Genomic DNA, 27,914 nt, shown 5'->3' with positions numbered 1-27,914 from the left:
GGGAAAATCAATTCTGAATTTTCGATTTTTAAGTACTAAGTACATTGAGTTTCTCTTAGTCCTTCTCCCCAAGTTTTCTTCCTCCGATCCCGAGTAATTCACTGAATCAACAGTTGGCATTTTGGTAACATGTGTGATACTAAAGCTGTAAATACAGAGGAAATGGAAGGAGTGAGGGTAAGGGGACACACAAATGACAATATTTTTTAAACAAAGTAACCAAACTTTCTAGTTTTTAAAAATTAATGGGAATTACCTGCCCAGTTGGAGTAACAAAGACCTTCATCTCTGAAATAACTTAAAGTACCAGACTAAATATATGAAACAGCTGCCCTAAAGACAATGGATAACAGGTAGTAAAGTTACATACAGTGATCTACAGAGGTGAATACTGACAGTCACATGTGTCAGTGGCCAAGGAACTCAGAGGCCAAGGAACAAACCACCCAAAAGGACTAGAAGGAATGGTCCACAGAGCTCACAGAGGGCAGACAATACAGCTTGCTTCCAAAACCTGATAATTCCCAGAACATTGGTTAGAGGACTAAGAATGATGTTGCACAAAAGTGGGTAAAAAAAATTAAAGGTAGACTGTTGCTCTGATCCCATCAATAATGCTTAAAAGCAAAACCTGAAAGGATTAAATTGTTCACAAGGAACCATAAGCTCAGGAATATCTTTATCAATACAGACATATCAAGCGCTCAGCAAGATAAACGTCACAATGTTCTATATCCATTCAGACATTACCAGGCATGTGTCTCTTCAATAAATAGTATTGGGAAAATTGGATATTCAAATGCAAAAGAATGAAATTAGATCCTTGAATTATACCACTTACAAAAATTAACTCAAAATGGATTAAAAACCTAAATATAAGTTCTGAAACTATAAGAGTCCTCTAAGAAAACATAGGGAGAAAGCTCCTTGACCTTGGTCTTTGCAATGTTATTTTGGATATGACACTAAAAGCACAAGCACCAGAAGCAAAAATAAAGTGGGACTACATTAAACTAAAAAGCTTCTGTACAGCAAGTGAAACAATCAACAAAATAAAAGGCAGCCTATAGAATAACAGAAAATATTTGCAAACCATATAACTGGTAAGGGATTAATGTCGAAAATGTGTAAGGAACTTGTATAACTCAGTAGCAAATAATAAAAAAAAAAAAACCCAATTAACGAATGGGCAAAGAACCTGAATAGACATTTTTCCAGAGAAGACATACAGATGACCCACAGGTACATGAAAAGTTGCTTAGCATTACTGATTTTCAGGGAAATGCAAATCAAAGCCGTGAGATATTACCTTACACCTGTTAGAATGGCTTTTATTAAAAAGACAAGATATAAGTGCTGCTGAGGTTGTGGAGAAAAGGGAAACTTTATACACTGCATATAAATTATGCAGCCACTATAGGAAAACATAGAAAAAAGTAAAAAATAGAACTACCATGTGATCCAGCAGTCCCTCTTCTGGGTGTATATCTGATGAAAATGAAATAATTTTCTTGAAAGGATCTATACTCCCATGTTCAGTGTGGCATTGTTCACAATAGCCAAGACGTGGAAACAACCTAAATGTTCATCCACAGGTGAATGGGTGAAGAAGATGTGGGGTGGGGTGGGGTAGTGGTGGTGGTGTGTGTTAGAATATTATTCAGCCATAGAAAAAGAAATCATGGCATTTGTAACAATTTGGATTAACCTAGAGGACATTATGCTAAGTGAAATCAGTCAGAGAAAGACAAAACACTATGATTTCACTTATATTTGGAATCTAAAAAAACTGAACTCCTAGAATTAGAGTAGACTGGTGGTTTCCAGGGGCTGGGGATTGGGGGATTGGGAGATGTCGACAAAGGGTACTAACTTCCAGTTATAAGATGAATAAATTCTGGGGACATAATGTACAGCATGGTGACTGTAGTTAATACTTTATTGTATCCTTGAAAGCTGCTCAGAGGGAGTAGATCTTCAGTGTTCACACCACACAAAAATTATTATGTGAGATGATGGCTGTGTTAACCTTATTGTGGTAATCGTTTTGCAGTATATATGTATCAACTCATCATATTGTACACCTTAAATTTATACAATGTTTTATGTCAATTATATCTCAAAGCTGTAAAAAATTTATCAGGCATGCAAAAGAGTAGGAAAATATAGCCCATATAAAGAGAAAAATCATTCAATTAAAACTGACCCAGAAATGACATAAGTAGTAGAATTACTAGATAAAAATATTAAAACAGTATTTTAACCACATGCCTATATCTTTAAGAAACTTGAGGGAAAACTTAAGCATGTTAGAGATTGAAAGGTATTTTAAATGCCCTAATCAAAGTCTGGGATGAAGAATACAGTGCATGTGTTTAATATAGATTAAACATAGTAGAGGAAAAGATCAGTGAGCTTGATGACGTAACAATAGAAACTGAAACAAATGAAACACACAAACATATAAAATGAATATCACATCAGTGAATTGTGGACAACAGCCTCAAGTGGCCTATTATATAAGTAAAGTCACCAAAGGAGAGGAGGATAGGGGATTTTGAGAAATGATGGCTGAAAAATGTCCAAATTAGATCTAGGAATAAAAGAGAACTTCTGTAACTTGATAAAGGGCATCTCTGTTAAATATAGAGCTAATAGTGACTTAATATGACATACTGAACTTCCCCTAACTATAGGAACCAAGACCAAGGACATCTGCTATCAAGATTCAGCATTGTACTTCAAGATTGTCAAGTGAAGTTCAGCAGTATAAAGATATAAAAGGCATTCAAAAGGGAAAGAGAATTAAAGCTGCTTCTTTACACGTAGTATAATTGCTTATATAGAAAATCTATGGTACCTACGAAAAAGCTACTAGAATCAATAAGTGAGGTTAGCAGGGTTGCAGGATAGATCAATAAATAAAAAGCAATTGTTTGTCTTTATACTATGCAAATGTAATCAGAAATTGAAATTTAAAAATACCATTTATATTACCACCCCCCCCCATTGAAATAGTAAGGGATAAATTTGACCAAAAAAAAAAAAACCATGGATGACTTAGAGAAAACTATAAAATATTGCTAGGGAAGATTTTAGAAGACTTAAAAATCAATGAATGAGTATACTGTGTTCATGGATTAAAAGACTCAATATTGTTGATTTATTAGTTTTCCTCAAATTAACCTATAGATTCAACCCCTTCTCAAACAAAATTTCTGTAGAAATTGACAAGCTGATTGTAAAATTCATAGAGAAATACAGAGCACCTAGAATAATCAAAGCAACTTTGAAAATCAGGAGCAAAGTTGGAAGACGCTACCTTATTTCAAGCCTGATTTTAAAGCTACAGTAATCAAAACAGTGTAGTACTGTTGTAAAGAGAGAGAAATGTATTAGTGGAACAGAATGGAGTCTCAAAATGTACCACAAATACTGAATAATGAGTGTGGAAAAATGAAGTTTGATTTCTGCCTTATAACTTCCAATGCACAATTTACAAAAGTGCAGTTTATTGGAGAACAGAGCTTTTTCAACAAATGGTCTTGAACAATTGGATAACCATATAGCAAGCAGTGAACTTTTTGACTTGCACTGTATCCAAAATTAACTCAAAATGAATCATAGTCATAAATGTGAAACCTAAGTCCAAAAGCTTACAGAAGAAAACATGAGAGAAAACCTTTGTGACTTTAGGTCAGACAAGGAGTTTTAGAAAGAACTCCAAAAGCATGATCCAGTAAATAAAAATAGGATAAATTGGACTTCATAAAAATGTGAACTCCAGGTGTTTGAAAAGACATGCTACAGACTGTGAAAGCATTATTTGCAATCATACATCTGGCTTAGGTCTTACTTTCAAAATTATTATAAAGAGCTTTCAAAACTCAGTAAGAAGAAAACAAACTTATTGTCAGTGCTTGGCACATTGTAGGCTAGTTGACATTCATATGATAAAACTCTATAAATGAAATGTTGATTTATAGCAAGGGTGGATGAATTGTTTTGGTAAAGAGCCAGGTAGCCTACATATTTTAGTCTTTGTAATATATGCTTCTTTCCTTTTTTTTTTTTTTTTTTAACAACCTTTAAAAATGTAAAATTCACTCTAGGCTCATTGGCTTTTCAAAAACAGGCCATGGGCCAGACTTGGCCCACATTTGGGCACTAGTCTCCTGGCCTCTGATTTAGCAAGTCTCCTGCTTAGTGGCATTAGGGCAACTGGTATAAAGGAAAACATTTAGGAAATTATAATATTTTGAGTTCAGGTCTGAATGATTCTTCTTAATTAACAATTGATTTTATGACAATAACCAAAGTGTAGAAAGAGCCCAAATGTCCTGAATGGATAAAGAAGATGTGAGATATGTATGTGTGTATACACACACACACATACATACACATACTCTATTATATATATATATATATATATATATAGTAATGATAAGATATAATGATAAGATATATATACATATGTATGTATGATACACATATATGATAAGGTGTATATATATATATATACATAAGATATATATATATATATATATATATATATAATGGAGTATTATTTGACAATCAAAAAGAATGAAATCTTGCCATTTGCAACAGCATGAGTGGGACTAGAGTGTATTATGGTAAGTGAAATTAGAGGAAGACATATCATATGACTTCACTCATGTGGAATTTAAGATACAAAACAGATGAACGTGAGGGAAGGGAAACAAAAATAATATAAATACAGGGAGGGGGACAAAACATAAGCGACTCTTAAATATAGAGAGCAAACTGAGGGTTGCTGGAGGGGTTGTGGGTGGGAAGATGGGCTAAATGGGTAAGGGGCCTTAAGGAAGACACTTGTTGGGATGAACACTGGGTGTTACACATAGGGGATGAGTCACTGAAATCTATTCCTGAAATCATTGCACTATATGCTAAGTTGGATGTAAATTTAAAAATAAAAAATAAACATAAAAAACAATTCATTTGAGAAGTGTACATTGAATAAGTATATAACAAACCAAAAGCCTAATATTTAATACTTTTAAAATATTTAAGAATAAAACTATTTCAGTTATATTTGGTGACCTTTTTTGCAGTCCATGTGACCGCCCTCGCGTCATTGAGTCTCTGAGAGGAATTGAAGTGGTTGATGTTGCTGCCGGTGGAGCCCACAGTGCCTGTGTCACCGCAGCAGGGGACCTCTACACATGGGGCAAAGGCCGGTATGGCCGCCTGGGGCACAGCGACAGTGAGGATCAGTTAAAGCCAAAGCTGGTGAGAAGGCGCCTTGAGAAGGTGCTCAGAGGCCTGGGGTGTCTCCTCACACCCTCACTTTTGAAGGTGGTGGGGAGGCAGCTTCTCATTGTCATTATGCCATTTTGATTTTTAAAAGTCAAAAGTATTTCCTGTTATGGTTTCTTTTTAGTTTTAGAGTTGATGGTCTTAGCCTCATTATTTACAAGGAGGTTTATATTCCATGTGTCATTTAAACAGAATAGTATTTGAAATCTCCTTTTATTATTTTATTTATATTTTACACATATAAATATATATAAATAAATATTACCTGGCATCTAGCTAAATGCTTTGGCTTCTAGAAGGCCCACTGTATTTTGGGTGAGGCAGTGAATAAGACTTCCTGGTGTGGTAGGACTGGCTCACTAGAGACACTGATAACCTGCCTCCCATCATTTAGATTGATTTGGTTCAAACTGATGAAGGTGTTTTTGGTCTTATCTTATATGATTATTAAAATTACACATTCTTTGTAAAGGCTTAAAACAGTACCGCCCCCACTCTCCCAACCCAAGAGCATCACAGTATTTTAAAGCCTTTCCTTAGGTAAACCTTCTTTCTGCTGTGATTGCATAATCTTGATTTCTTTTTTTTGAAGGTGGAAGCACTGCAGGGCCACCACGTGGTTGATGTTGCCTGTGGTAGTGGAGATGCCCAGACCCTCTGTCTCACTGATGATGACACTGTCTGGTCCTGGGGGGATGGGGACTACGGCAAGCTTGGCAGAGGAGGCAGTGATGGCTGTAAAGTACCCATGAAGGTATTTGTGTCTGCACAGTGGGAGAAAGGCACCTTTCCCGATTACCTGGGACTTGAGGGTTCCACGTCTTTGTGGAGCTCTTAGAGCCCGCCCCTCCCCACCCCAGGCCCTCCTAGGCTTACCACCCCATCCCCCTCTGCATGCTTCTTAGGAGTCTTTTAACCTCATCTTTACCTTCTTTGCAGAAAATATAATGGGTAGTTGAGTAAAAAGTGAAAGGCCCAAAGGTATTAAGATATATTAAGTGCTATTTGTGCTGTCTTGGGAAATTTATGTAAGTTAGCACAACCTGTGGTTTTATGTAGTATATAGACCTGTTTGAAGAAAGGGATAACAAATTGTTCACGGTCTTTTCAATTCAGAGTTCTGTAGCTATGATTGTAATAGTACTTGCTGAAAGGGTTGCAGCTGGCTTAGCCAGAAGCTGTGTTAAATAGACATCCTGTGACACACTAAGAGAAGAGACTGTAGGCCTGGGTTGGGGGTCAGATTGCTTTTCTCCATGTGATCTGCATGACTCTGAGCAATTTCTTAACTTTGTGAGACTCTCTTGCCCTTGTGAATGGGTAGTTGGCAGAGATTAAATTCATTGATGTGTTTAGATCATGTGCTGACTGCTGTGCTGCCTACAGTGCATGAACATGATGGAGCCATTTAGCTGAGGTGCTTTGCTGTGGATTTGGGAGTGTGTGTGCTGTGAAAGAAAACTAGAAATTGTTCTCTGCTTGGTGTTTGGTCTTGTTGGGGATCTGGGACTGCATGTGAGGAGTAGAGACCCTCACAGTGCACAGGCAGCTCTGTGGGGGAGGGGGGCAGCATTCTACTAGGGCCCCCTCAGATGGAACAAGAGCCTGGCCAAAACTGCATAGCTTTTCTTCCCAGAGCTGTGCAGCCCAGTATAGGAGCTGTTGGCCACACATGGCTTTTTAAGTTTAAATGTAACTCAATTAAAATTCACTTCCTTGCTCATACTGGCCGCATTTCATGTGCTCAGTGTGAGCATGTGTCTGGTGACTTCCATATTGGGCAATGTGGACACAGAACATTTCCATTACTGCAGAGAGTGGTTTTGGAAGGCAGTGCTTAGAGCCAAAGCCTGGTGGAGATGTTCCTGGAGACATCCCTGCATGCTGGTGAGCATTGCTGGAGAACCAGAAGCTCAGTGCTTCCTCTTCATTCTTATCATTTCTTATTCCTTTTCTCTTGCAGGTATACAGTATTTTAACCACATTACAAGTTACTTAAGGTTTCCAAATTTATGAAAAAATTGTGTGTTGTAGACTTTCTTATGCTTAGGAAAGCTTTAGACACAGGCTTTGCACCTTCAGGGATTAGGATGTTGAGCATTGGGGGAATGGAAGTTATTACTTGATATGATTGTGACAGAGGTGAGGGTGAGGAGAGAACGGAGAGAATTGTTTTTAATTAATTTAAATTTAAAATCAAATATGAGGGGCGCCTGAGTGGCTTGGTTGATTGAGCATCTGGTTTCAGTTCAGGACATGATCTCGCAGTTCTTGAGTTCAAGCCCCATGTCAGGCTCTGTGCTGACAGCTCAGAGCCTAGAGCCTGCTTTGGATTCTGTGTCTCCCTATCTCTTTCTGCCCCTCCCCTGCTCACACTCTGTCTCTCTCTGTCTCTGAAAAATGAATAAACGTTAAAAAATCAGGGGTGCCTGGGTGGCTCAGTTGAACGAACATCTGACTCAGCTCAGGTCATGATCTCGTGGTTTGTGGGTTCAAGCCCCACATCGGGCTCTGTGCTGACAGCTCAGAGCCTGGAGCCTGCTTGGGATTCTGTGCCTCTCTCCCTCTTTCTTTCCCTCCCCTGCTCACATTTGATCTCTCTCTGTCTCTCAAAAATAAACATTAAAATTTTTTTTTAAAAAAATCAGATATGAGAACTTAAGTCTGAGAACAGTCACAGGTAACAAGGAGCATAGCTTGCTGGGTGAGAAAAAGTGATGACTAGGTTAGTGAGCCCCAGTGAAACTTCTGGGTGTTGGTTGTGAAGGGCCTGGACCCCCGATGTACACAGGTGGAAATGACTTCTCATACTAGCTTGACCAAGGTCATGTTTGATTTGATTAACCTGGATAGATGGATAAGTTCTAAAGGCCACAACCTGGTCCTCTTGGCCAATCCTTCTCCCCCTTTTTGCTGCTCCTTTCTTGGGGGCCTGTGGGGTCTGAGAGGGTTGGAGGGCAGAGGAGCATTGCAGGGCTTACTGGAGAATGGGGCTGCCACACCAGAAAGAGAAATAGAGTTGGGAGAATAGATTCTGGGGGAAAATGATCGTAGAACTTCAACTGTGACATGTCCATTTTTAGTGACACATGCTGAGTGTCATTGTGCAATAGCATGGGCTCGTGGTCTAGTGTCAGCAGGTGTGCCTTTAGAGTCAGGCATCCTCCTGAGAATACTTACTTGGTTAAGTGGAGTAGGACTTTAAGTTGTGTGAAATATTTGACCTGAGTAAGGATTTTCAGAGTTCTTTATTAGATTTAGTTCAGTCTCTGTGTGGTTACAGCAGTCAGAAAAAACCTTGATTCAGTCTGATTGAACCTTTTTCCCTTCCAGATTGATTCTCTTACAGGCCTTGGAGTGGTTAAAGTAGAATGTGGATCCCAGTTTTCTGTTGCCCTTACCAAATCTGGCGCTGTTTATACATGGTATGCAAGATTCTGTTTGTTTAATCTCACAAAACCAGTTTGTTAATTTGAAGTTATATTAACTGACATCTCATAGACTGAGATGTAACTTCTATAGCAGGCTGTGATTTGTGTCCTGAAATATGGTGCTTATGCCAGGAGGGTGGGACGGGGTGGTAAATGACAGGGTCTTACACTCATAATTTGATGTTTCATTTTGTGCAGGGGCAAAGGTGACTATCACAGGCTGGGCCATGGATCTGACGACCATGTTAGAAGACCTCGGCAGGTTCAGGGGTTGCAGGGGAAGAAAGTCATTGCCATTGCCACTGGCTCCCTGCATTGTGTGTGCTGCACTGAGGACGGTAAGTGGGGAGGCCCGGTGTTGCAGCACAGAGGCCTTTAAATCTAAGAAGTCTGGTCAGGGATAATATATGCATATATATTATCTGAGAATTTCTGTGGTGAGCAGGGCCTGGTGTTAACACCTCTGAATATGTTAAATTTCATGGCTGTGCAGAAAAGAGCAACCAGAGCATACCTGATACTGTTGTCCTTAGGAAGGGCTGCTTACAAGGTGAGCCTCAGCTGGCCGCTGGGAAACGAATTTGGGGAGGGCTCTCTCCCTTCCCTAATTGATAAGAGGCCTTGCTTTGCCTAAAACTGCACAATGTGGTCTCTGCTGAAACCTGTTTCCTGGAACATGGGTATGTGCCAGGTGGAGGTGCCCATGTGACAGCCCTAGTGAAAACTAGGGGCTCTAATGAGCTTCCCTGGTAGAAGGCACTTTGCATGTGTTGTCACAACTCTTTGCTAGAGGAATTAAACTTGTGCTGTGTAACTCCACTGGCATAGGGTCCTTGGAAGCTTGCATCTGGTTTTCTCTGGACTTCACCCATGTGCCTTTTCCCTTTGCTGATTTTATTTCATGTTTTTTCACTGTAATCATAGCTGAGTATGACTATATGCTGAGGCCTGGGCGTTCACCCAATGAATCAGCAAACCTGAAGGTGGTCTTGGGGACCCCAGTACAATGGTAAAAGGGACTTTGTAGATAGAATTAAGGTTGATCATTAGCTGACTTTACAATATTGAAGTTATTCTAGATTATTTGATGGGCTAGTGTAATTAAATAGACCCTTCACAACAGAAAAGGAGGCCAAAGAGTCAGTCAGATGTGACAGAGAAGAGGCAGGAGAGAGTTTTCAAAGTGTGAGAGAATCTTGATCCACCATTGTTGGCTTTGAAGATGGAGGAAAGGGACCGGGGAATATTGGTGGCCTTGGGAAGCTGGGATCAGCCATCAGCTGATAGCCCACAAGGAAACAAGACCTTGGTCTTCCCAAGAACTGAATTCTTCCAACAGTCTGCATAAACAAGGCAATGAGCTCTCCCCTAGAGCATCCGGAAAGGATGAGCCTGCTGATATCTAGACTTTAGCCTAGTCAGACTCCTGTTGGTCTTCTGACCTACAGAACTGAAAGAACTGTTTAAGCCAGTAAGTTGTGGTAATTTGTTATGGCAGTAATAGAAAACTAGTGTATCATCTTTCATTAAAAGAGCCATTTCCCCCCAGTTTTGTCTCCTTTTAAAGCCTTTGATAAATTATATGAACATGTGCCCTTTAATTGTTTTATTGATGGAAAAGTTTCCTATATGAATAAGCAATTTTTATGGCTTATCATGGGACTGGCATTATAGTTCTTAACCAAGAACTTACAATACATTTTTTTATTTGCTTTAATTCTTTAAATTTTTGAAGCAAATCACACACTTAGAGAATAGTTGGAAGTGCAGTACAAAGAACTTTTTTTTTTTTTTGATCCGTTTGAGAGGTGCTGCCCTGATGCTCCATCACCCTGAACATTTGAGTGTATATTTTACAAATAGGAACACTACTAAACAATCCCAACATGGCTGTTCATTTGGGAAATTCACACTGGTTATTACTCCACCTAATCTTCACTCCCATTCATGTTATAGCACGGGTTATACTTAGCTGTCATTTTAATGTCTCATCTTCTCTGAGACAATCCTCAGTTGTCCCTGAGTGTGATTCTTTGACACTTCTTCAGTCTTCCTGAGCTTTTTGGACTGTGACACATTTAAAGATTACAGGCTGTTTATTTTGTAGAACATCCCTCAATTTGAGTTTGTCAGGTATCTCCTCAGTAGATTCAGGTTGCACATCTGTGATCTTAATTCAGTCTGTGTTCTTAATTCATTCTAAATTCATCAGGTGTCATATAGTTTCTCTTTGTCCCAGTGGTGTTAACTTGATTAAGGTGGTGGCTGCTAGGATTTTCCATTCTGAATATCTTTTGTAACTAGTAAGTATTTGGGAGGGTATTTGAAGCTATTTAAATATCCCTTTTCTCATTGTATATTTTATTTTCATCAAATATTTGATATTTGTTTTTAATTTATATCTATGTGGGACTCATGGTTTCCTAATTTATTCATTGGATTGTACATAATCTGTTACTGTTAATAATTTTGATGCTGAAATTGGCCCTGTTAGGCTAGCTTTATTTCCTTTTTTTTTTTTAATTTTTTTTAACATTTATTTATTTTTGAGACAGACAGAGAGCATGAACAGGGGAGAGGGAGACACAGAATCTGAAACAGGCTCCAGGCTCTGAGGTGTCAGCACAGAGCCTGAAGCGGGGCTCGAACTCACAGACTGTGAGATCATGACCTGAGCCGAAGTCAGACGCTTAACCGACTGAGCCACCCAGGCGCCCCTTTATTTCCTGATGTGTGCCCATCATTCACTGGGTACTTCCTTGCTTTCTGGCACAATAAGACACCCTATCTTCTTGACCCTCCAAGGCCCAAGCCTAGCATTGACCATTTCCACAAGGAGTCTTGGTGTCTTTAGAGGACAATGGTGTTTAGAAGACAAGATCAGGTCGATAGATGTGCTCATTGCTCATTGCTCTCTCTGGCTCAAAAATAAATAAACATTAAAAAAAAGATTAAAATCCTTGATAGTCTACAACACACTAGAGAGGTTAATATGGTAACTAAAAGGAGAACAATGGCCAAGGATGTGATGTGCTCATTATATATATATGTAAATAATATACAAATTTGCATCTATGTTTCTTTTTTTTTTTTTTTAATTTTTTTTTTCAACGTTTATTTATTTTTGGGACAGAGAGAGACAGAGCATGAACGGGGGAGGGGCAGAGAGAGAGGGAGACACAGAATCAGAAACAGGCTCCAGGCTCTGAGCCATCAGCCCAGAGCCCGACGCGGGGCTCGAACTCACGGACCGCGAGATCGTGACCTGGCTGAAGTCGGATGCTTAACCGACTGCGCCACCCAGGCGCCCCACATCTATGTTTATTTTTGTATATATATATACAAATTCTACACATTCACACCAGGAGCCCAGATTCTAGTTCTATACCACAGGGTGATTCATTCTAGTTTTCTTTCCACACTTACAACTCCTTTCTCTTTTGGTGAGAAGTCTGGATTTCATTATCTCTAATATAAGGATCCACTCACTCTGCCTGAATGTGACCAGTGCCCCATCATTACCTTTGCTCTCTCCCCTGCAAGGATCCTTACCTGACTCGGGCTGTGACTGCCCATTCTGGGCCACCCCCACACATGGGCCACTCTGCTTGGGCCAACTCCCCACACTGAGCGACCCCCTGTATGGAAGTTTTTGTCATGTATGGATTCTGATTCTCTGCATCCAGTTGTACCTCTGCAGAGAAGTCCTCCTCTCCTTACTTGTGCTGTAACACTGACCCAGTGGCTTTAGGACTGAATTGTCTAGGGTGGGAATGGGCCAGCAAGCACACTGCCGTTGATCATGTAGGCACTGCACTTTACAGAGTGCTGCTTATGGCTGCATGGCTCTCTTCGGAATCTTTGTGGAATATGCCAAGGCTAATCTCTAGAAAACTAACCTCATTTCTATTTTAGTCACCAAGTGACCTTACCCTAGGAATAGTTTTCTGGTGGTGTTTCATGGTTGGGATCTAGTATGGTACACTGAAAAATATGATTCTCATTATGATGAATCTCATGTTTGGGATATGAAAAACTATAGGAAGAACTATGTGTTCCTTTAAAAACAGATTGGGTTTCGGGGCGCCTGGGTGGCGCAGTCGGTTAAGCGTCCGACTTCAGCCAGGTCACGATCTCACGGTCCGTGAGTTCGAGCCCTGCGTCAGGCTCTGGGCTGATGGCTCAGAGCCTGGAGCCTGTTTCTGATTCTGTGTCTCCCTCTCTCTCTGCCCCTCCCCTGTTCATGCTCTGTCTCTCTCTGTCCCAAAAATAAATAAACGTTGAAAAAAAAATAAATAAATAAAAACAGGTTGTGTTTTTTAAAAAAAACTGATTTTTTTCTCTCCATTTAACATAAAAAATTAATTTGGGCAGTTAAGGATATTACCATCTGTTTTACTATTACTTGTTCTGATAAAGAACTGTTACAGTTATGTGCTTACTCCTGTGAACAAATGCTATTGTATTTTTAAGACCAGAGTCTTGTGCCTCTTAGAAAAGGCATGTTGGCCAGCAGGGGCTCTCAAGAGTTCTGAGAAGCGTGCTCCCTCTTTGGATGTTGCAATTAGAGACATCTAGGTCACACATGAAGTTGACATTCAGACAGCTGACCACCAGCACCATTTGAAGGGGGAGATGATTGTGATGGGAAGATGGTAGAGGTTGTGCATTCACTGGTCCTAGTATACAAGTTCTTGTTCTAAATCCACTTCATTTAGGTGAAGTTTATACGTGGGGCGACAATGATGAGGGACAACTGGGAGATGGAACCACAAATGCTATCCAGAGGCCTCGGTTGGTAGCTGCCCTTCAGGGTAAGAAGGTCAACCGGGTGGCCTGCGGCTCAGCACACACCCTTGCCTGGTCAACCAGCAAGCCTGCCAGTGCTGGGAAGCTGCCTGCCCAGGTTCGTACTGGTTGGGCTGGGTGGGCTAGGAGGTGTACAAGTAGTGACAGAGTTACTATCTGTATATTGAATTATGCATGTAAGTAAGCCACACTCACATTTCATTTTCCATTGTATATTTACACAGGTGTTCCACTGAAAATAATTCAGGTTAATATTCACATTAACCAACATTGTCCACATATCCATGTGTCACCTTCATTCTAAATCTTATAAACTGTACAAAACCATTCTGATAGTACAGGCTGCACACTTTCCTTAGTAAATGTATTTCTATAGACTAATTTTTAGCATTTTCCTTGGTTCACATTACTTGGCTCAAGCAGTCAAACTGGCCAGAATATTATTCTAAAACCAATGAAGTTTTTCACATCAGACTCAGAAGTCTCAGGGATTCCTTGTTTTTGAAAAGAAAAAAAAACAAAAAAAAACCAAACCAAACTTTTTCAGAATTCATCTACAAACTGTGACTTATCTGTGCATTTGACACCTAAGTTGATTTAATGTAGTTTCAACATTTCAGGTTCCCATGGAATACAATCACTTGCAGGAAATCCCCATAATAGCACTGCGGAACCGACTGCTGCTTCTGCATCACATCTCAGAGCTCTTCTGCCCCTGTATCCCCATGTTCGACCTGGAGGGCTCTCTTGATGAAACTGGACATGGGCCTTCTGTGGGGTTTGACACTCTACGAGGAATTCTGATATCCCAGGGAAAGGTACTCTTGTAGCAATCTTTGCTATAGGCAAAACTGGTATTTTCAGTAAAATTTAATCCAACAAAAATTCCCAAACTGGGAGTAGACAGAATACAGTGTATTCCGCAGGGACTCATTGTTGAGTACCTGCTATATGCCAGGCTCTGTTCTGGGTGCTTAGAATATATCAGTGAAAAGCAGACAAAAATTTCTTCTCTTTTGGAGCTTACATTAAAAATTAATAGTGTGGTGCGTTATTTCCCTGTTGTAATCTCTGCTTCCTACCTCCCCCCTTTAAGGGGTGGGGTGGTTTGCAAAACTAAGCCTCGTTCTTGCCCATGTTCTCTGCTTACCTAGCCATGAGGCATTATGGCAAATCTCCACTGGCAGCAGGAAGGATAAATGAGATAATTTCTTCCCCAGGGATGTCCAGCAGAGGGTGCCAGATATTATACATCATTTAGATAGAAATTCAATATTAGGGTATGTAGAGATTCCTAGTCAAAGGATAATTTAACAGGCTGTGAATAGAATCATGAAGGAGGGCATCTAAAAATCACTGGACATATTTTGACCCATTGACATTCGTAATAATTTGAGCTTTTTAGAAATAGGATGCCTGATTCAGGAGTTAAGAGTTTCCCATTACTGGACATCATCGTTTCTGGCAAGTAGGTTGGCAGGATGTTCTAAAAGAACCATTGTGTGGTAGGGGTAATATTTGTGTAGAAAAAAGCATAGAGGTCAGATTGAGAACTCCTAATTTTGAAAAGTCTATGATTCTGAGACCTATTTTGTGACTTATTTTGTTATCAAAGATTACGTTCCCTTTTTTTTTTTAATAATAAAATCTGGATTATTTGGAGTCCTATCCAAACAGATTTATTCTTTTTTAAGAATGGCTTTGTTTGCACTTAGCTGGAGGGGACTGGTCCACACATTTTATTTTCACGTGTGGCTTAGAGACAAGTGGACATTGATAAAGATTGTAGTAATGGTAAGATCTCTCTGATGATGGGGAAGAGGAAAAAGTTGTATGCAGTTAACATTGATAAGAAACTTAACTTCAACCATTTTTTAATAATAAAAAGTAGCAAATTGATCCCTTTTACCATTTTTTAAAAATCTGTCAGAGTGGAGATGATAATAGGCAGCTAAGAAAAATCCTTTCCTCATAGGGAGACAACCAAGTGAGAGGCAGGATGGATCCCACATGGATTGCATGAGTGTTCTGCAGGCTGTGAGCACAGGGGCAGGACAGCAGGAGCACTGAAGGAGTCTGGCAGGCAACTTCAGTGGCAGAGAATGTGTAATCAGCCTCTGTTTTGGTCCTGGGTGAGAAAGGATCACATCTGCTGGAAAATTTGGGAAATGGGTGTTGGTGGTGACCATGGAACATTATTACCAGTATGCAATTCAGAGCACAGAAGAGAGAGCATCATAGGAGACCCCTGCTGGATCAGGCCATTCAGAGAAGGGAAATGCATGTTCCTGTGGAGGAGGAGCTGTCCTTGGCTCTGGGCAGAGCAGTCAGGTGGGATGGAGGACAAAAGTAGCTGGTAGGTGTTGTACAAGGGTGCATGGTGATAGGTGCACCTATGCGAGCCCCTGTGTGGCGTAGGGTGCCCTGTGAAAGTCCCTTTTTGGTAATGGGTGGACCGCTGTGAGGTGTGATGGGTCTGTCTCTGTGGGCTGGTTGCCTCTATGACACCCTTACTTGACTTTCTCTACCTCTGAGGCCTCATCCTTGGGCTGCTTAGGGCTCTTGCCCTTCCTGCTTTCAGAGGTTGGAGTTCTGACCTGGGAGAGGGACCTGGATACTCTTTTTTTTTTTTTTTTTTTTTTTAATTTTTTTTTTCAACATTTATTTATTTTTGGGACAGAGAGAGACAGAGCATGAATGGGGGAGGGGCAGAGAGAGAGGGAGACACAGAATCGGAAACAAGCTCCAGGCTCTGAGCCATCAGTCCAGAGCCTGACGCGGGGCTCGAACTCACAGACCGCGAGATCGTGACCTGGCTGAAGTCGGACGCTTAACCGACTGCGCCACCCAGGTGCCCCTGGATACTCTTGTAGGTACCTTGTGCTCCCCCAACCATGCTATCTCTGGACAACGGCAGAGTTATCCACTTGGCAAAGACCTGGGACTCCCATCGATCCTGTCTCGTTTGTGTCTCTTGAGTCTGCTTCCCTACCCCTGTCCTCACTGGTGCTACCGGTGCCCTGGTCCATATGAGTATGGCAGGCCTACCTGTACGTGGGTGTCATTGGGCCCCAGTATTCAGGTTTCTGTCAGTGTATGGTACCTATATGTTTCCTCCTTCACTGGTCTCCCATTCTCACCCCAACCCTGGATCAACATACAGGACTCCCTGGCCCTGCTGCTGGTTTGTGGTTTTGTCACAACAGTGACACTGAGGCATAGTGTTTAATGTCAGTCCTGCTGCGAGTGGACTTGTGGTCTGTCTGGGAGACCTTGGCTTTTCTAGTTAATTCTCAGGGCCTGGCCTGAGTCCCAAGTCAGAGAAGATATGTGCCAGACTCTGGCCCTCCCCACTCTCTGCCCAGAGCATGGTGGGCTTCTCTTGCCTCCAGATGGGGGGCAGAGAGCACAGGTGGGCCTCTGCATAGGCTGTGCCTCTGGCACCACCTCACAATTTGAAAAAGAAGAGTTTGTAGTTACTGTTCTTAAGAAAATTTGACTTTTAGGAGAGAATATTTAAAACAAAACTATGACATGATTTATCTATGGATAATAATATTTCCTGTGTCGGATTCTAAATTTTGTCTATCTGTCATATTTTAGGAGGCAGCTTTCCGTAAAGTAGTACAAGCAACTATGGTGCGAGATCGCCAGCATGGGCCCGTGGTAGAGTTGAACCGAATTCAGGTAACAAGTGGAAATTGTTCTGAGTCTGACACTTCTCAGATAAGATGGTTTTGTGGTTGGGAGTTGGGGCTCCACAGCCTGGGGGAACAGCAAACTTTCTCTTGTGCCCTTGCCTTAGAGAGCAAGGTATTACCTGTCTATGGTGTCCTGTGCTGCTGAGCCTTTTAGTTGGGAATGTAAATTGTTTTGTTTGTAACAGAAGTAAGAAAGATTTATTTCAGATAATCCAGAAGCATGCATACAGATAAGCAAAGAGGGAAAAGTAAAAATGACTCATATTTCCACCACATGGCGATAATTACTGCTGACAGTTGGAGGTGTGTTTGTATGTTTGTTATAACTGAAACTGGGTGCCTCTCTTTTGTAACTTGCTATTTTTTTCCCCCTGAAAACATTGTAAGCACCTCTCCTTGCAATACAGTGGGAGTGTGGGATTATTTTTGCTGACCAGCTACCCCATGTTCTCTTGGTTTTTCTGTGCAGGAGGCTAGAAAACCATGCCCACTTTTCTGGAATACAGCTGTGCTACTCGTCACAGCCCCAACTACAAGTGTATCTTCAGTTGCCCTCCTTGGGTTAGGTTCTGAGAAGGAGGTTAGGTCAGGGGCCCTCCATGCATCAAATTGTATGTGGGGACAGTTCCCATTCCCAACAGCCTCACACCCTTCCTGGCTCTGATAGCTTTCTTTGCCCACTTAATAGACCAGAATCACTAATACTGTTCTCTAGTAATGAATAAATGAAAAGTAGACCATCTCTGAATTAATATTGCTGCCAAGTATAGATAAGCTTACAATTTAAAAAATTAACTGGAAACCAGAGGAGCTCCAGTACTGATTATGATATTGTGTGGTACTTGACATTTAACATGCAAATGAATTGGGCCCCACCTCTTGGAACAGAAACAGAGAGTTATGAAGAACAAATTCTTTGTTCCTTTATATTAACACATGATTTCTACCCTGGTGTTGGTTATATGACTAGACATTTCTCCAGAGTTGTACTTGGGGGCATTTTGAATTAAGACACAAACTCTTATCGTTTGTTGGAGAACACATGTGACCACACTGATGGATGCGGTCCCTTCACTGACGTCAGACTGTTTAATGCTAAGCTCTAGGTCAGTCAGCCTACTCTACAAACAAATGGGCTGTTTAATTAGGTTCATGAAAAAGGTTTTATTTCTGCACCTTGGAGGATCATTTTGGTTTGCTCTACATTATTAGGTCTTAAACACTAAAGTTCATAAGTGAGGAAAGCTCACCTAACAGATTGTTGGGCATTCCTAGATCATATGCATGCCCTAGCCACATATAGGTGCCTGATCAGGGTCAGTGACCTGATACAGGTGGTTAAATCTGGGGCTTTTGGCATCATTGAAACTTGCTCACCTGGAACCCAAGTTAGGTGTGCCTTTTCTGTCTTTCCCTTACCTCAGATTTTGCACTCATCATGTTTGGATGCCTCTTTCCTTCTAGTCTTTATATTCTAGCACAATGCCTTGTGTTATGAAAATGTTCAGTACATGTTTGAAAAAAACAGAATGGATAAAGGGCAAATTAATATTAGCATTTTTAAAAGACACATAAACAACTTTCAATGCAGCATGCCATGGTTACTCCAGTTATACCCAGTGGCCTTCTGGTACCAGAGCCAGATCTTTTTCAATTCAGAGTTCATACTTCCATCCTGAAGCTGGAAAGATCTTCCACAAAGATAGACATAGAATTGTTCTTCTGATCAAAAATAGAGTACAGGATGAGAGTGGGAGGTATTCCATGAATCCAAGTTGAACTCAAGATACCAGTTGATCCAGAAAGGTGGTATCAACCATCCTGTGGCCACAGGATGCTCCTGGCATCAGCCTCCTCCCATGGGGATGCCACTGTAGATATTCTCATACTGTCTGTGCAAAGTGTTCTGGAGACACTAAAACATAGGCGTGTTCCTGGAGGGTTTTCTTTGTTTGAATTTGATTTAGTTTTATAACAGAATCTGAAAATCAGCATGCATAAAAATTTTTAATTTAAAATTTATTACAGAATTAATGCATACTCATTTCTGAAAATTTAGAAAATTCAGATTAAAGGCAGTTAAAATGACCTATATTTCTACTGTCCAGAAGTAGCCACTGGTACACAGGTGCATCCATGCAGAGTCCTAGCTATCTTATCATAGCCATTTCCTTCAGAGGAGCCAAAAGCATCTGCCTCTGTTAACTGGTATTATAAATGGAGGTGATGTGACATTCACAATGGGAGCTGGGTCTGTGGCTTGTTCCTTATGAACAGACACACCCCTCTTCTTTTCTTTAGTGCAGTTTCCATCAGGGATTTGGGTACCTTAAAGAACTGCTGTGAGGTTTAAATAAAATCACATCTGTGAACATAGAGCCAAATGTGTGGCACACAGAAAATTTCATTCCTTAGGAGTCTGTTATCATTATTGTCGTTATTTATAAGTCTTGTTTATAGTTATTTGTGTGCGAGAATTAGCTATTTATTTAAAAAAAATTTTTTAACGTTTGTTCATTTTTGAGAGATGGAGGGAGACAGAGCATGAGTGGGGGAGGGGCAGAGAGAGAGGGAGACATAGAATCCGAAGCAGGCTCCAAGGCTCTGAGCTGTCAGCACAGAGCTGACGCGGGGCTCAAACTCACAAACCGTGAGATCATGACCCGAGCTGAAGTTGGACACCTAACCGACTGAGCCACCCAGGTGCTCCAAGAATTAGCTATTTAAACTCACCTTAGAACTCATTAAGAAGTTAAGGATTGTAAGAGTTTAGCTGGAGGAGGCAACAGAAAAGTGCATTTTCAAGATCATTTTTTCCTTAACTTTTCATTTTGCAATTATTTCAGACTGAGCTTCTCAGGTGATTCTGAAGCACAGCATAGCCAGCAAAGCTATAGGGTTACTGAGTCCATACCAGGTGAGGGCCTTAAGGGCTCTTGGTCTGATCTGTTTGAAAATCTTAGATTAGGGGCACCTGGGTGGCTCAGTCGGTTAAGCGTCCGACTTTGGCTCAGGTCATGATCTCATGGTTTGTGGGTTCTAGCCCTGCATCGGGCTCTGTGCTGACAGCTCAGAGCCTGGAGCCTGTTTCAGATTCTGTGTCTCCCTCTCTCTGTGCCCCTCCCCCACTCACGCTCTGTCTCCCTCTGTATCAAAAATAAATAAACATTAAAAAAATTTAAAAAAAAAAGAAAATCTTAGATTAGGATGAGAAATAAAGATAGGAAAAGTGATTGGGGGAAATGCAGTGACCCAAGGGTTGGAGTAGGATATGTGCAGGTGAGTAAGGGAGGGGAGCAGGGTTCTGTTCTGGCTGAGATAGTGGCTCCAGGTTTGGGTTCGTAGTGCTGATAGTCTGCTAAGGAGAGCTGCTTTTGGAGCTCCTGGCGTCTTATTCATGGAGGCCAAAGCAGAGCGGTAAAGTGGTTGGCCATAGTTAAGTTAATGAAATGTGTGGATGAATCAGATTGTAGTTACTAACCACACCAGGTGCCACCACTCTGTGTGAATGACCAATGAGGTTTGTGATTTCTTGAAGGAATGTTTACTTAGACACCACCAGTCCTGAGGGTGCTGGGCTGTGGCAATGTGCTGCAGGCATTTGGGTGACCAGAGGCCATGCCTCCCATGATTATAGCAGAGCTTCTATTGGCACAGCTGTCCAGCAGGCATCCTGTGCATGAGGCCTGAGCAGGTAAACATGTGGTGTCGAGTGAGGGGAAAGGAGTGTGAAACCAGTCTTTGAGGTCCTCAGAGGGTTTGTGTGCAGGAAGAGACATGAGGTCCATCTTGGGGGGAGGAGGGAGAATCATAGAGAAATGAGGTATGGCTTAGTTTAGAAGCTCTTCCACCTTGTACAGAAGTGTTTTGTGGACTTTGCTTTGTTTTGTTGGGTGATCACAGCAGCATCTGAGTGCTGCTGGCTGTGGACTCCATTCATGACAGCTCTTTAGGTCTGGCAGCAGAGTGCTGGCTGGACTTCTACTCTGGTGACCAAGGAAGAGGAAAAAAAAAGGGTAACAGGAGGGGTAAGTGGCTATAGGGCTCATTATTGCCCAGGGCTGGTTGGCTGTGGAGGATAGAAGCTGTGTCCTTTCTGCTGCTGCAGCTGTTTCATATTTGTTTCTTTCTCCTCTGTAGGTCAAACGTTCAAGGAGTAAAGGTGGCCTAGCAGGCCCCGATGGGACCAAGTCTGTCTTTGGGCAGATGTGTGCTAAGATGAGCTCGTTTAGTCCTGACAGCCTCCTCCTCCCCCACCGTGTCTGGAAAGTCAAGTTTGTGGGTAAGAACTTGCATGCACTGCAGACCTGTGGTCCTGAGGGTTGTCAGTCTGAACACAGGCATTAGTGCAATGGGCATTACAAGGAGAGCTGAGAAGGCCAGCTGGCTGCACCCTGTGGGGTTTGCTGGGGTGACTATGAATTACTGATTCTCTTTTCTTTCAAGGTGAATCTGTGGATGACTGTGGTGGTGGCTACAGTGAGTCCATAGCTGAGATCTGTGAAGAACTGCAGAATGGACTCACCCCCCTTCTGATTGTGACGCCCAATGGTAGAGATGAGTCAGGTGCCAACCGTGACTGCTACCTGTTCAGCCCGGCTGCTAGGGCGCCCGTGCACACCAACATGTTCCGCTTTCTGGGTGAGCCTACTCACACAGGCATCGTGTGACTGTGTGTGCCTTAGTTAGCTTAATATCTACTGTGTCTTGGGAATCACAGATATTTTGAGTACTGTATTCGGTCTTAGCTTTTTTGATGTGTACCTGCAGGGACATGCAGAACCCAGCCATCATTTGCTGGGTGCTGAGGGGCAGAAAGTGTCTTTGGCACTCAGAAGATCTGAAATTTCATATTTCTGTAGTTTAAATGTATCTGAAACTTGGAATCAGATCTGAGGGGATTTTGGTGGTTGGCCAGTCCCTTCCTCCTGTTGCATTAAGTATTTGTGCTGAGTGCTCCTGTTGCTGCCTGTACTTCTCCAGCCATTGCACCTACCTTCCTTGAGAAACTGCAGCTTTTGTTTTGTCATCAAAGGAACGGGGATTGGCCTCTGTGTGGTTTATATCCGTTGGTGGAAAGAGGAGGAGAATTAGAAACTCTCCCATAGGAATAAAAGGAACAAAGGAAGTAATGAATTTAGAATAGGACAAAATGTTTTAAGAATGGACCTAACTTGGGGTGCCTGGGTAGCTCATTTGGTTGAGTGTCTAACTTTGGCTGAGGTCATGATCTCATGGTTCATGAGTTTGAGTCCCACATCGGGCTTGCTGCTGTCAGCACAGAGCCTGCTTCAGATCCTCTGTTCCCTTCTCTCTTTGCCTCTCTCTCTCTCTTTTTCTTTCTCAAAAATAAACAAACATTAAAAAAAAAAAAAGGGATGGACCTAAGTCTCCATGAATTTGGGTAGCACTGGTTTAGAAGGCAGTGAGGCCCCAGTGTAGAGCTAGTCTCTACTGTGTTGTTGATTGAACTAGCTGTTTCATCATTGATTTCAAGTATCTACTGTCACTTGTGCTTTGAATGAGCAGGTGTGTTACTAGGCATTGCTATCCGGACTGGGAGTCCCTTGAGCCTCAACCTGGCTGAGCCTGTTTGGAAGCAGCTGGCTGGGATGAGCCTCACCATTGCAGACCTCAGCGAGGTAACCACCAGGAAGGTGGGGATGGGGAAATATGACACTTTGTGTACCTGATACAGAGTACAGGGGGTGCCTCAGGCTGCAGACTACCTTCTGGTAGCAAAGAAGGTCTATGGATATGAGGCCAGTTTGCTGCCATAACTTGGTAGACCATCTGTTTTGTGGTGCTTTGCAACTTGAAATCTTGTCAGATAATAATGTTCACCATTTTTCCTGTGGAGGAGGGGAGCTTGTGAGTGTCTGGGTGGTGGCTCTGGCTTTCAGTGGGGGAAACATGACTGACCAACCACAGCCAGCATCCTCCCATTGGCCATCCTTCCCTTGGTACCATGACTGTAGGGTGAGCTTCATCTCCATCCAGTGGCTGTTGCTCTCTTAGCTGTTAATTTTAAGGACTTCCTTGAATTACAAGTTCTTTCCTCAGCTCCCTGGGTGAAGTACTTTCTCACTGCTGGTCTCTGTTATTTCCTGGTGTGTACAGTGCACCAACAGCTTGAGGTATGCCCAGTGCAGACTGAGGCCCCCTTGTGGCTGAGTGTCTCAGGTGTGAACTACAGTCAGAGGTGTAGGAAAGACCCAGACTTAACATGTCGGCTCCCTTTTTTCCCTTAAAAGGTTGATAAAGATTTTATCCCTGGGCTGATGTACATCCGTGACAATGAAGCCACCTCAGAGGAGTTTGAGGCCATGAGCCTGCCCTTCACTGTGCCAAGTGCAAGTGGTCAGGACATCCAACTGAGCTCCAAGTACACACACATCACCCTGGACAACCGTGCAGAGTATGTTCGGCTGGCAATAAACTACAGGTGTGTGGTCATCTATCCTCCATTGTTTTGATTCAGTAAATAGCAAAAATAGAAAATGGTTTGCTTGGATGGCTGCATTTTTCAGAAATATCATACAGTAAAATGCTAATGGACTTGGTTCCAACTGCTGCTGATCTGTAGTCATCAAAACTTGTTTTGTAATCCGAGTCCGAGTATTCATTATTGCCTGAGATTCCTGGCTCTGACTAGAATACCAAGGTGGATAGAATTGCCCTGTTTTGGGAGCTGTCCGAACAGAGATCACAGGGCCTTTGGGTGCCCATCTGTGTGATCTGTCAACACTCCTGGGCAGGACTGTGCCTGGCCCCTGCCTGGCCATAACACCAGCATGGTTGCTGTGTGGCAGGTCCGCAACACCTGCCCTCCCCATATAGCTTTTGCCCATTGCTGCTTCCACCTGACATTACAAGTCCATACAGTGTGGTCCTTGGGGACCTCATTCTCCAGAAGCACCTGGCCAGGTGTTGTGGTGAGACTGCATATTGGGTGGACTTTACTTTCTGAGTTCTGCTTGTGAGTGGTCCTGGCAACTGTGCTGTGCTGTCTCTCTGTGTTCATTTCTGCCTTGTGCCCTAACTCACCAGTCATGAGGGCCACAGTATCTGCTTCCAGAGGGTTCTTACTGTTGGTGCTCTGGAGCCTGGTTCTCTGATTATCCATATCTAATTCTGGCTCCTTCCTGGGTGTGCAATAAATATTAAGAATTGTGTCTTGGAAGCTGTAGGTAGTTTTTAAAATTATCTTCTATGTGCCAGTGTAGCTGCACTCAGAATGTGATGCCATTTCTATAAGATGCACACCTTGGTCATCTGTGTGGTAAGTCTTGGTATAAGCAGGACAAGATCTGTATTACCAAAGATAGAAATGCAAAGTGATTTTTCTCTTTCAGACTCCATGAATTTGATGAGCAGGTGGCTGCTGTTCGGGAGGGAATGGCCCGAGTTGTGCCTGTCCCCCTTCTTTCTCTGTTCACTGGATATGAATTGGAGACAATGGTATGCCCCTAAGTGCTACTGCCCTGGAACTGCCTTTTGCATATTGAGCCACCAAATCAGTGCCACTAGTTAATGTCTTGATTAAATCTTGCCTATAATTTACATCTGAAGTAGCTCATGCCTGTTGAATGAAGTGAAAACATGTTCAGGAAGCTGGTATTCCCTGCCTGCCTCTTTCCCTCCCTCGCAGCTATCACCCCACACCAGGGTGGAGCACAGGGTCAAGTGCACATCCATCTGAACACACAGGACCTATCCTCCCAGCCTCCAGCTCTCACACCCATCCTGCCCCAAACGAGCCTTGGTAGAAAGAAAGAATGATTGACTCTGTACTGAAGTGAAGAGTCAAAAGTGTCAACCATCCCTGACAGTGTGTCCTTCTGCAGGTGTGTGGCAGCCCAGATATCCCTCTGCATCTTTTAAAGTCGGTGGCAACATACAAAGGGATTGAGCCTTCTGCATCCCTGATCCAGTGGTTCTGGGAGGTGATGGAGTCCTTCTCCAACACAGAGCGTTCCCTCTTCCTTCGCTTTGTGTGGGGCCGGACGAGACTGCCCAGGACCATCGCAGACTTCCGGGGCAGAGACTTTGTCATCCAGGTGCGGTTCCTCCACATCTTGTGGTGTCAGCTGTGGGGGTATGCTCCTTGCACACGATTGTACAGCAGATTAGAAATGGGACTCTCATATGGTTTTTCTTTCTTCCTGGGAACAATAATGAAAAGCACACCAAACTTCTTTGATTTGATCACTCAGAATTTTATGACTACAGGATTTAGGTCTCACTTTCTACTTCTGGAAAATTTATCTGGCCACCACAAGAAGATACTGCTATTATGTTAGCATATTTGAGATTTTGAGCACACATGTCATTTAAAGCATATGTCTGATTCTCTGCTTGAATTAGGTAAATTAAGTAATGTTTCTTACTGAGAAAAATAAGAGCACCATCAGACTGAGAGAAGGAGTTTTGCTTTGATTTCTAACTCGGTGATCTGATGGCCGGAAATAGGCTCCATTTATCTTCCAGGTCATGGGGACTCAGCTGCCCTCTCTCTCCCTCCTCCATCCTGAGGCACTGAGTATGACTTTCCAGGTAGCAATACCATGGGAGTGGGGAGCTTCCTCAGAGGGCAGATTGGGGTGGAGGGTCTATTCTCTCTGCATGCTTGGAAGGATTTGGGGATGGGTTCCTTCCTGAGCATAGCCTGACTCCAGTCTCTGGCCAGGGTTGCAAAAATAGTTGGAGATCTTTGAGAACACATGTAGTTTTTCTCTCCTAAGGTGGGTAATTACTGGATTTCATCCACATGTCTTGCTGGCTTCATAATATCATATCTGTAGTAATTGAAAGGGGGCTAATGGTTCAAGGAGAATTCCCCATGTAAGTGGGTGCTGAGGACGTGCCTTCTGCCTGCCTTGTGCCAGGCCCTTTTTACAGCACTGATTTGTCAAAAGTAGTCCTCACAGTAACCAATTGCTATTTTTGACCATAAGTCCTAGGAATTATTGAGCTGTTCCTTTTAATTTCTAAAATTGACTATAGAGTATATGTTTTCTGATATTTTGTTACTCTTAGCCAAAAATGTTATGATTTTTGTGAGAGTCAAGAATCTAATGAACATAATAAAATACATTTGCAGTTTTATCTGTCCTTGCACACCATCTCTGATTATTTAACATTTTTTCATCAATAGGTATTGGATAAATACAACCCTCCTGACCACTTCCTTCCTGAGTCCTACACCTGCTTCTTTTTGCTGAAGTTGCCTAGGTATTCCTGTAAGCAGGTGCTGGAGGAGAAGCTGAAATATGCCATCCACTTTTGCAAATCAATAGACACAGATGATTACGCTCGCATAGCCCTTACGGGAGAGCCGGCTGCCGATGACAGTAGTGACGACTCGGAGAACGAGGATGTGGATTCATTTGCTTCAGACTCTACACAGGATTATTTAACAGGACACTGAGATAGAGAAATGCCATTCATCGCAAGACACCAAGAGACTGAGCAAGAAGGCAGAGCACTACAGTTTAGAGTGCTGGAGGTATAATGTATTTGATGAGAAATATTAGGTCTCTAAAATGCATGGGGGTGGGCAGGGAGACTGATCGCTGGTGATTGAACAATGAATGGAATAATGATTGGGAAATCAGCCCTTGCACGAGGGGCACTATGTGGACACTAACATTTATTTTTGAGACTTAAAAGGGTCTTCTCACCCATAATGCTGCATTACATGTAGGACTTCTGTGTTTACTACAGTGTGTAAATGTTATATAAATACTGAATTGCAGCATCCCAAAAATGAATAAAAAGCCTTTTTACTTGTGGGTGCAATAGACTGTGTTTTTTTCTTTTTTTTCTTTTTTTTTCTTTTCAAGTGTTGTGCGTTGTCTTGATTGTACATTGGAAATACTGTGTAATGATTAAATCGTATTATAAATACTTCAATTAATATTACCCTGAATTTGTTTATTAAAAGTTTTTTGAACATTAAATGATCAGTATTACTTGAATGCATCCAGAGATTATTTAAATCAAAACCAAAATAAAAAGGCCATTGATCTCCCTCTTCTCCCCAGGTGCACATTTTAGCATATGCGGTATGTAACTTGAATTGAGGCCTTTCTGTGAGCAGTATCTATGATAGAAGGTATACTATATATAATGTTTGTGTCTTGTATATCCCTAAATTTTAATTCCCTATGAATAAAACATCTGTCACAAAATTATAAGCTGAACTTTCTTACCTGGTTAGACTAGCACTTGGTGGTGTGCTACAACCAAAAAGTAGTCTTTGATATAGCATTAGTTAAAGCCATTCCAATCTAGGTTAGACTTTTTTGCTTACAAAAACCAAAGTCACTCTGATGATAAAGGAGGAATGGGTATTAGGAGAAAGGAAAGTTTCAAGAGGAGTGGCTGGCATTGGGAGCTGGGGACCAGGAGCCTTCAGGATCCATTCCCCTGTCCTGCACCCCACCTGTCCTGGTTCCCATTCCCATCTGCCTGGGGTCAGGGGTGTGTTTCTGGTCTAGCCAGCCATGGGGTACTATTTGAGGTGCTTGGTCTAGGGTTGTGTGTATGGCAGGTTCCCTGCAAAGGGAAGGACAGAATAGGGTATGAAAGTTGGCCGACGGGTCTGGTGCACTAGAACTTGAGGTAAACTAGATGTAGGCAAAAGGAGGTATTGTGTGTTGGGAGATGA

General features: G+C 42.1%; 1 protein-coding gene across 5 annotated transcripts in view; it reads left to right on the top strand.

Moving 5' to 3' along the window:
- Positions 1-27,438, top strand: part of HERC2 (HECT and RLD domain containing E3 ubiquitin protein ligase 2) — a 284,479-nt gene extending 257,041 nt beyond the window's left edge. For all 5 annotated transcript variants that reach the window (XM_047861969.1, XM_047861966.1, XM_047861967.1 and 2 more), the window contains 14 exons: positions 5,097-5,274; positions 5,894-6,055; positions 8,635-8,726; positions 8,931-9,070; positions 13,451-13,638; positions 14,162-14,359; positions 17,145-17,228; positions 21,383-21,524; positions 21,689-21,883; positions 22,772-22,884; positions 23,497-23,687; positions 24,598-24,703; positions 25,090-25,302; positions 26,400-27,438. In XM_047861969.1, coding sequence (XP_047717925.1) covers positions 5,097-5,274; positions 5,894-6,055; positions 8,635-8,726; positions 8,931-9,070; positions 13,451-13,638; positions 14,162-14,359; positions 17,145-17,228; positions 21,383-21,524; positions 21,689-21,883; positions 22,772-22,884; positions 23,497-23,687; positions 24,598-24,703; positions 25,090-25,302; positions 26,400-26,672 — 2,275 coding nt within the window. In that variant the 3' untranslated portion in view covers positions 26,673-27,438. The remainder of the gene's footprint in view (positions 1-5,096; positions 5,275-5,893; positions 6,056-8,634; positions 8,727-8,930; positions 9,071-13,450; positions 13,639-14,161; positions 14,360-17,144; positions 17,229-21,382; positions 21,525-21,688; positions 21,884-22,771; positions 22,885-23,496; positions 23,688-24,597; positions 24,704-25,089; positions 25,303-26,399) is intronic.
- Positions 27,439-27,914: the final 476 nt, after the last annotated feature.

Source organism: Prionailurus viverrinus, chromosome B3 (assembly GCF_022837055.1).
Source record: "Prionailurus viverrinus isolate Anna chromosome B3, UM_Priviv_1.0, whole genome shotgun sequence".
NCBI classification, from domain to species: domain Eukaryota; kingdom Metazoa; phylum Chordata; class Mammalia; order Carnivora; family Felidae; genus Prionailurus; species Prionailurus viverrinus.
This window is presented reverse-complemented; position numbering and strand designations above follow the sequence as displayed.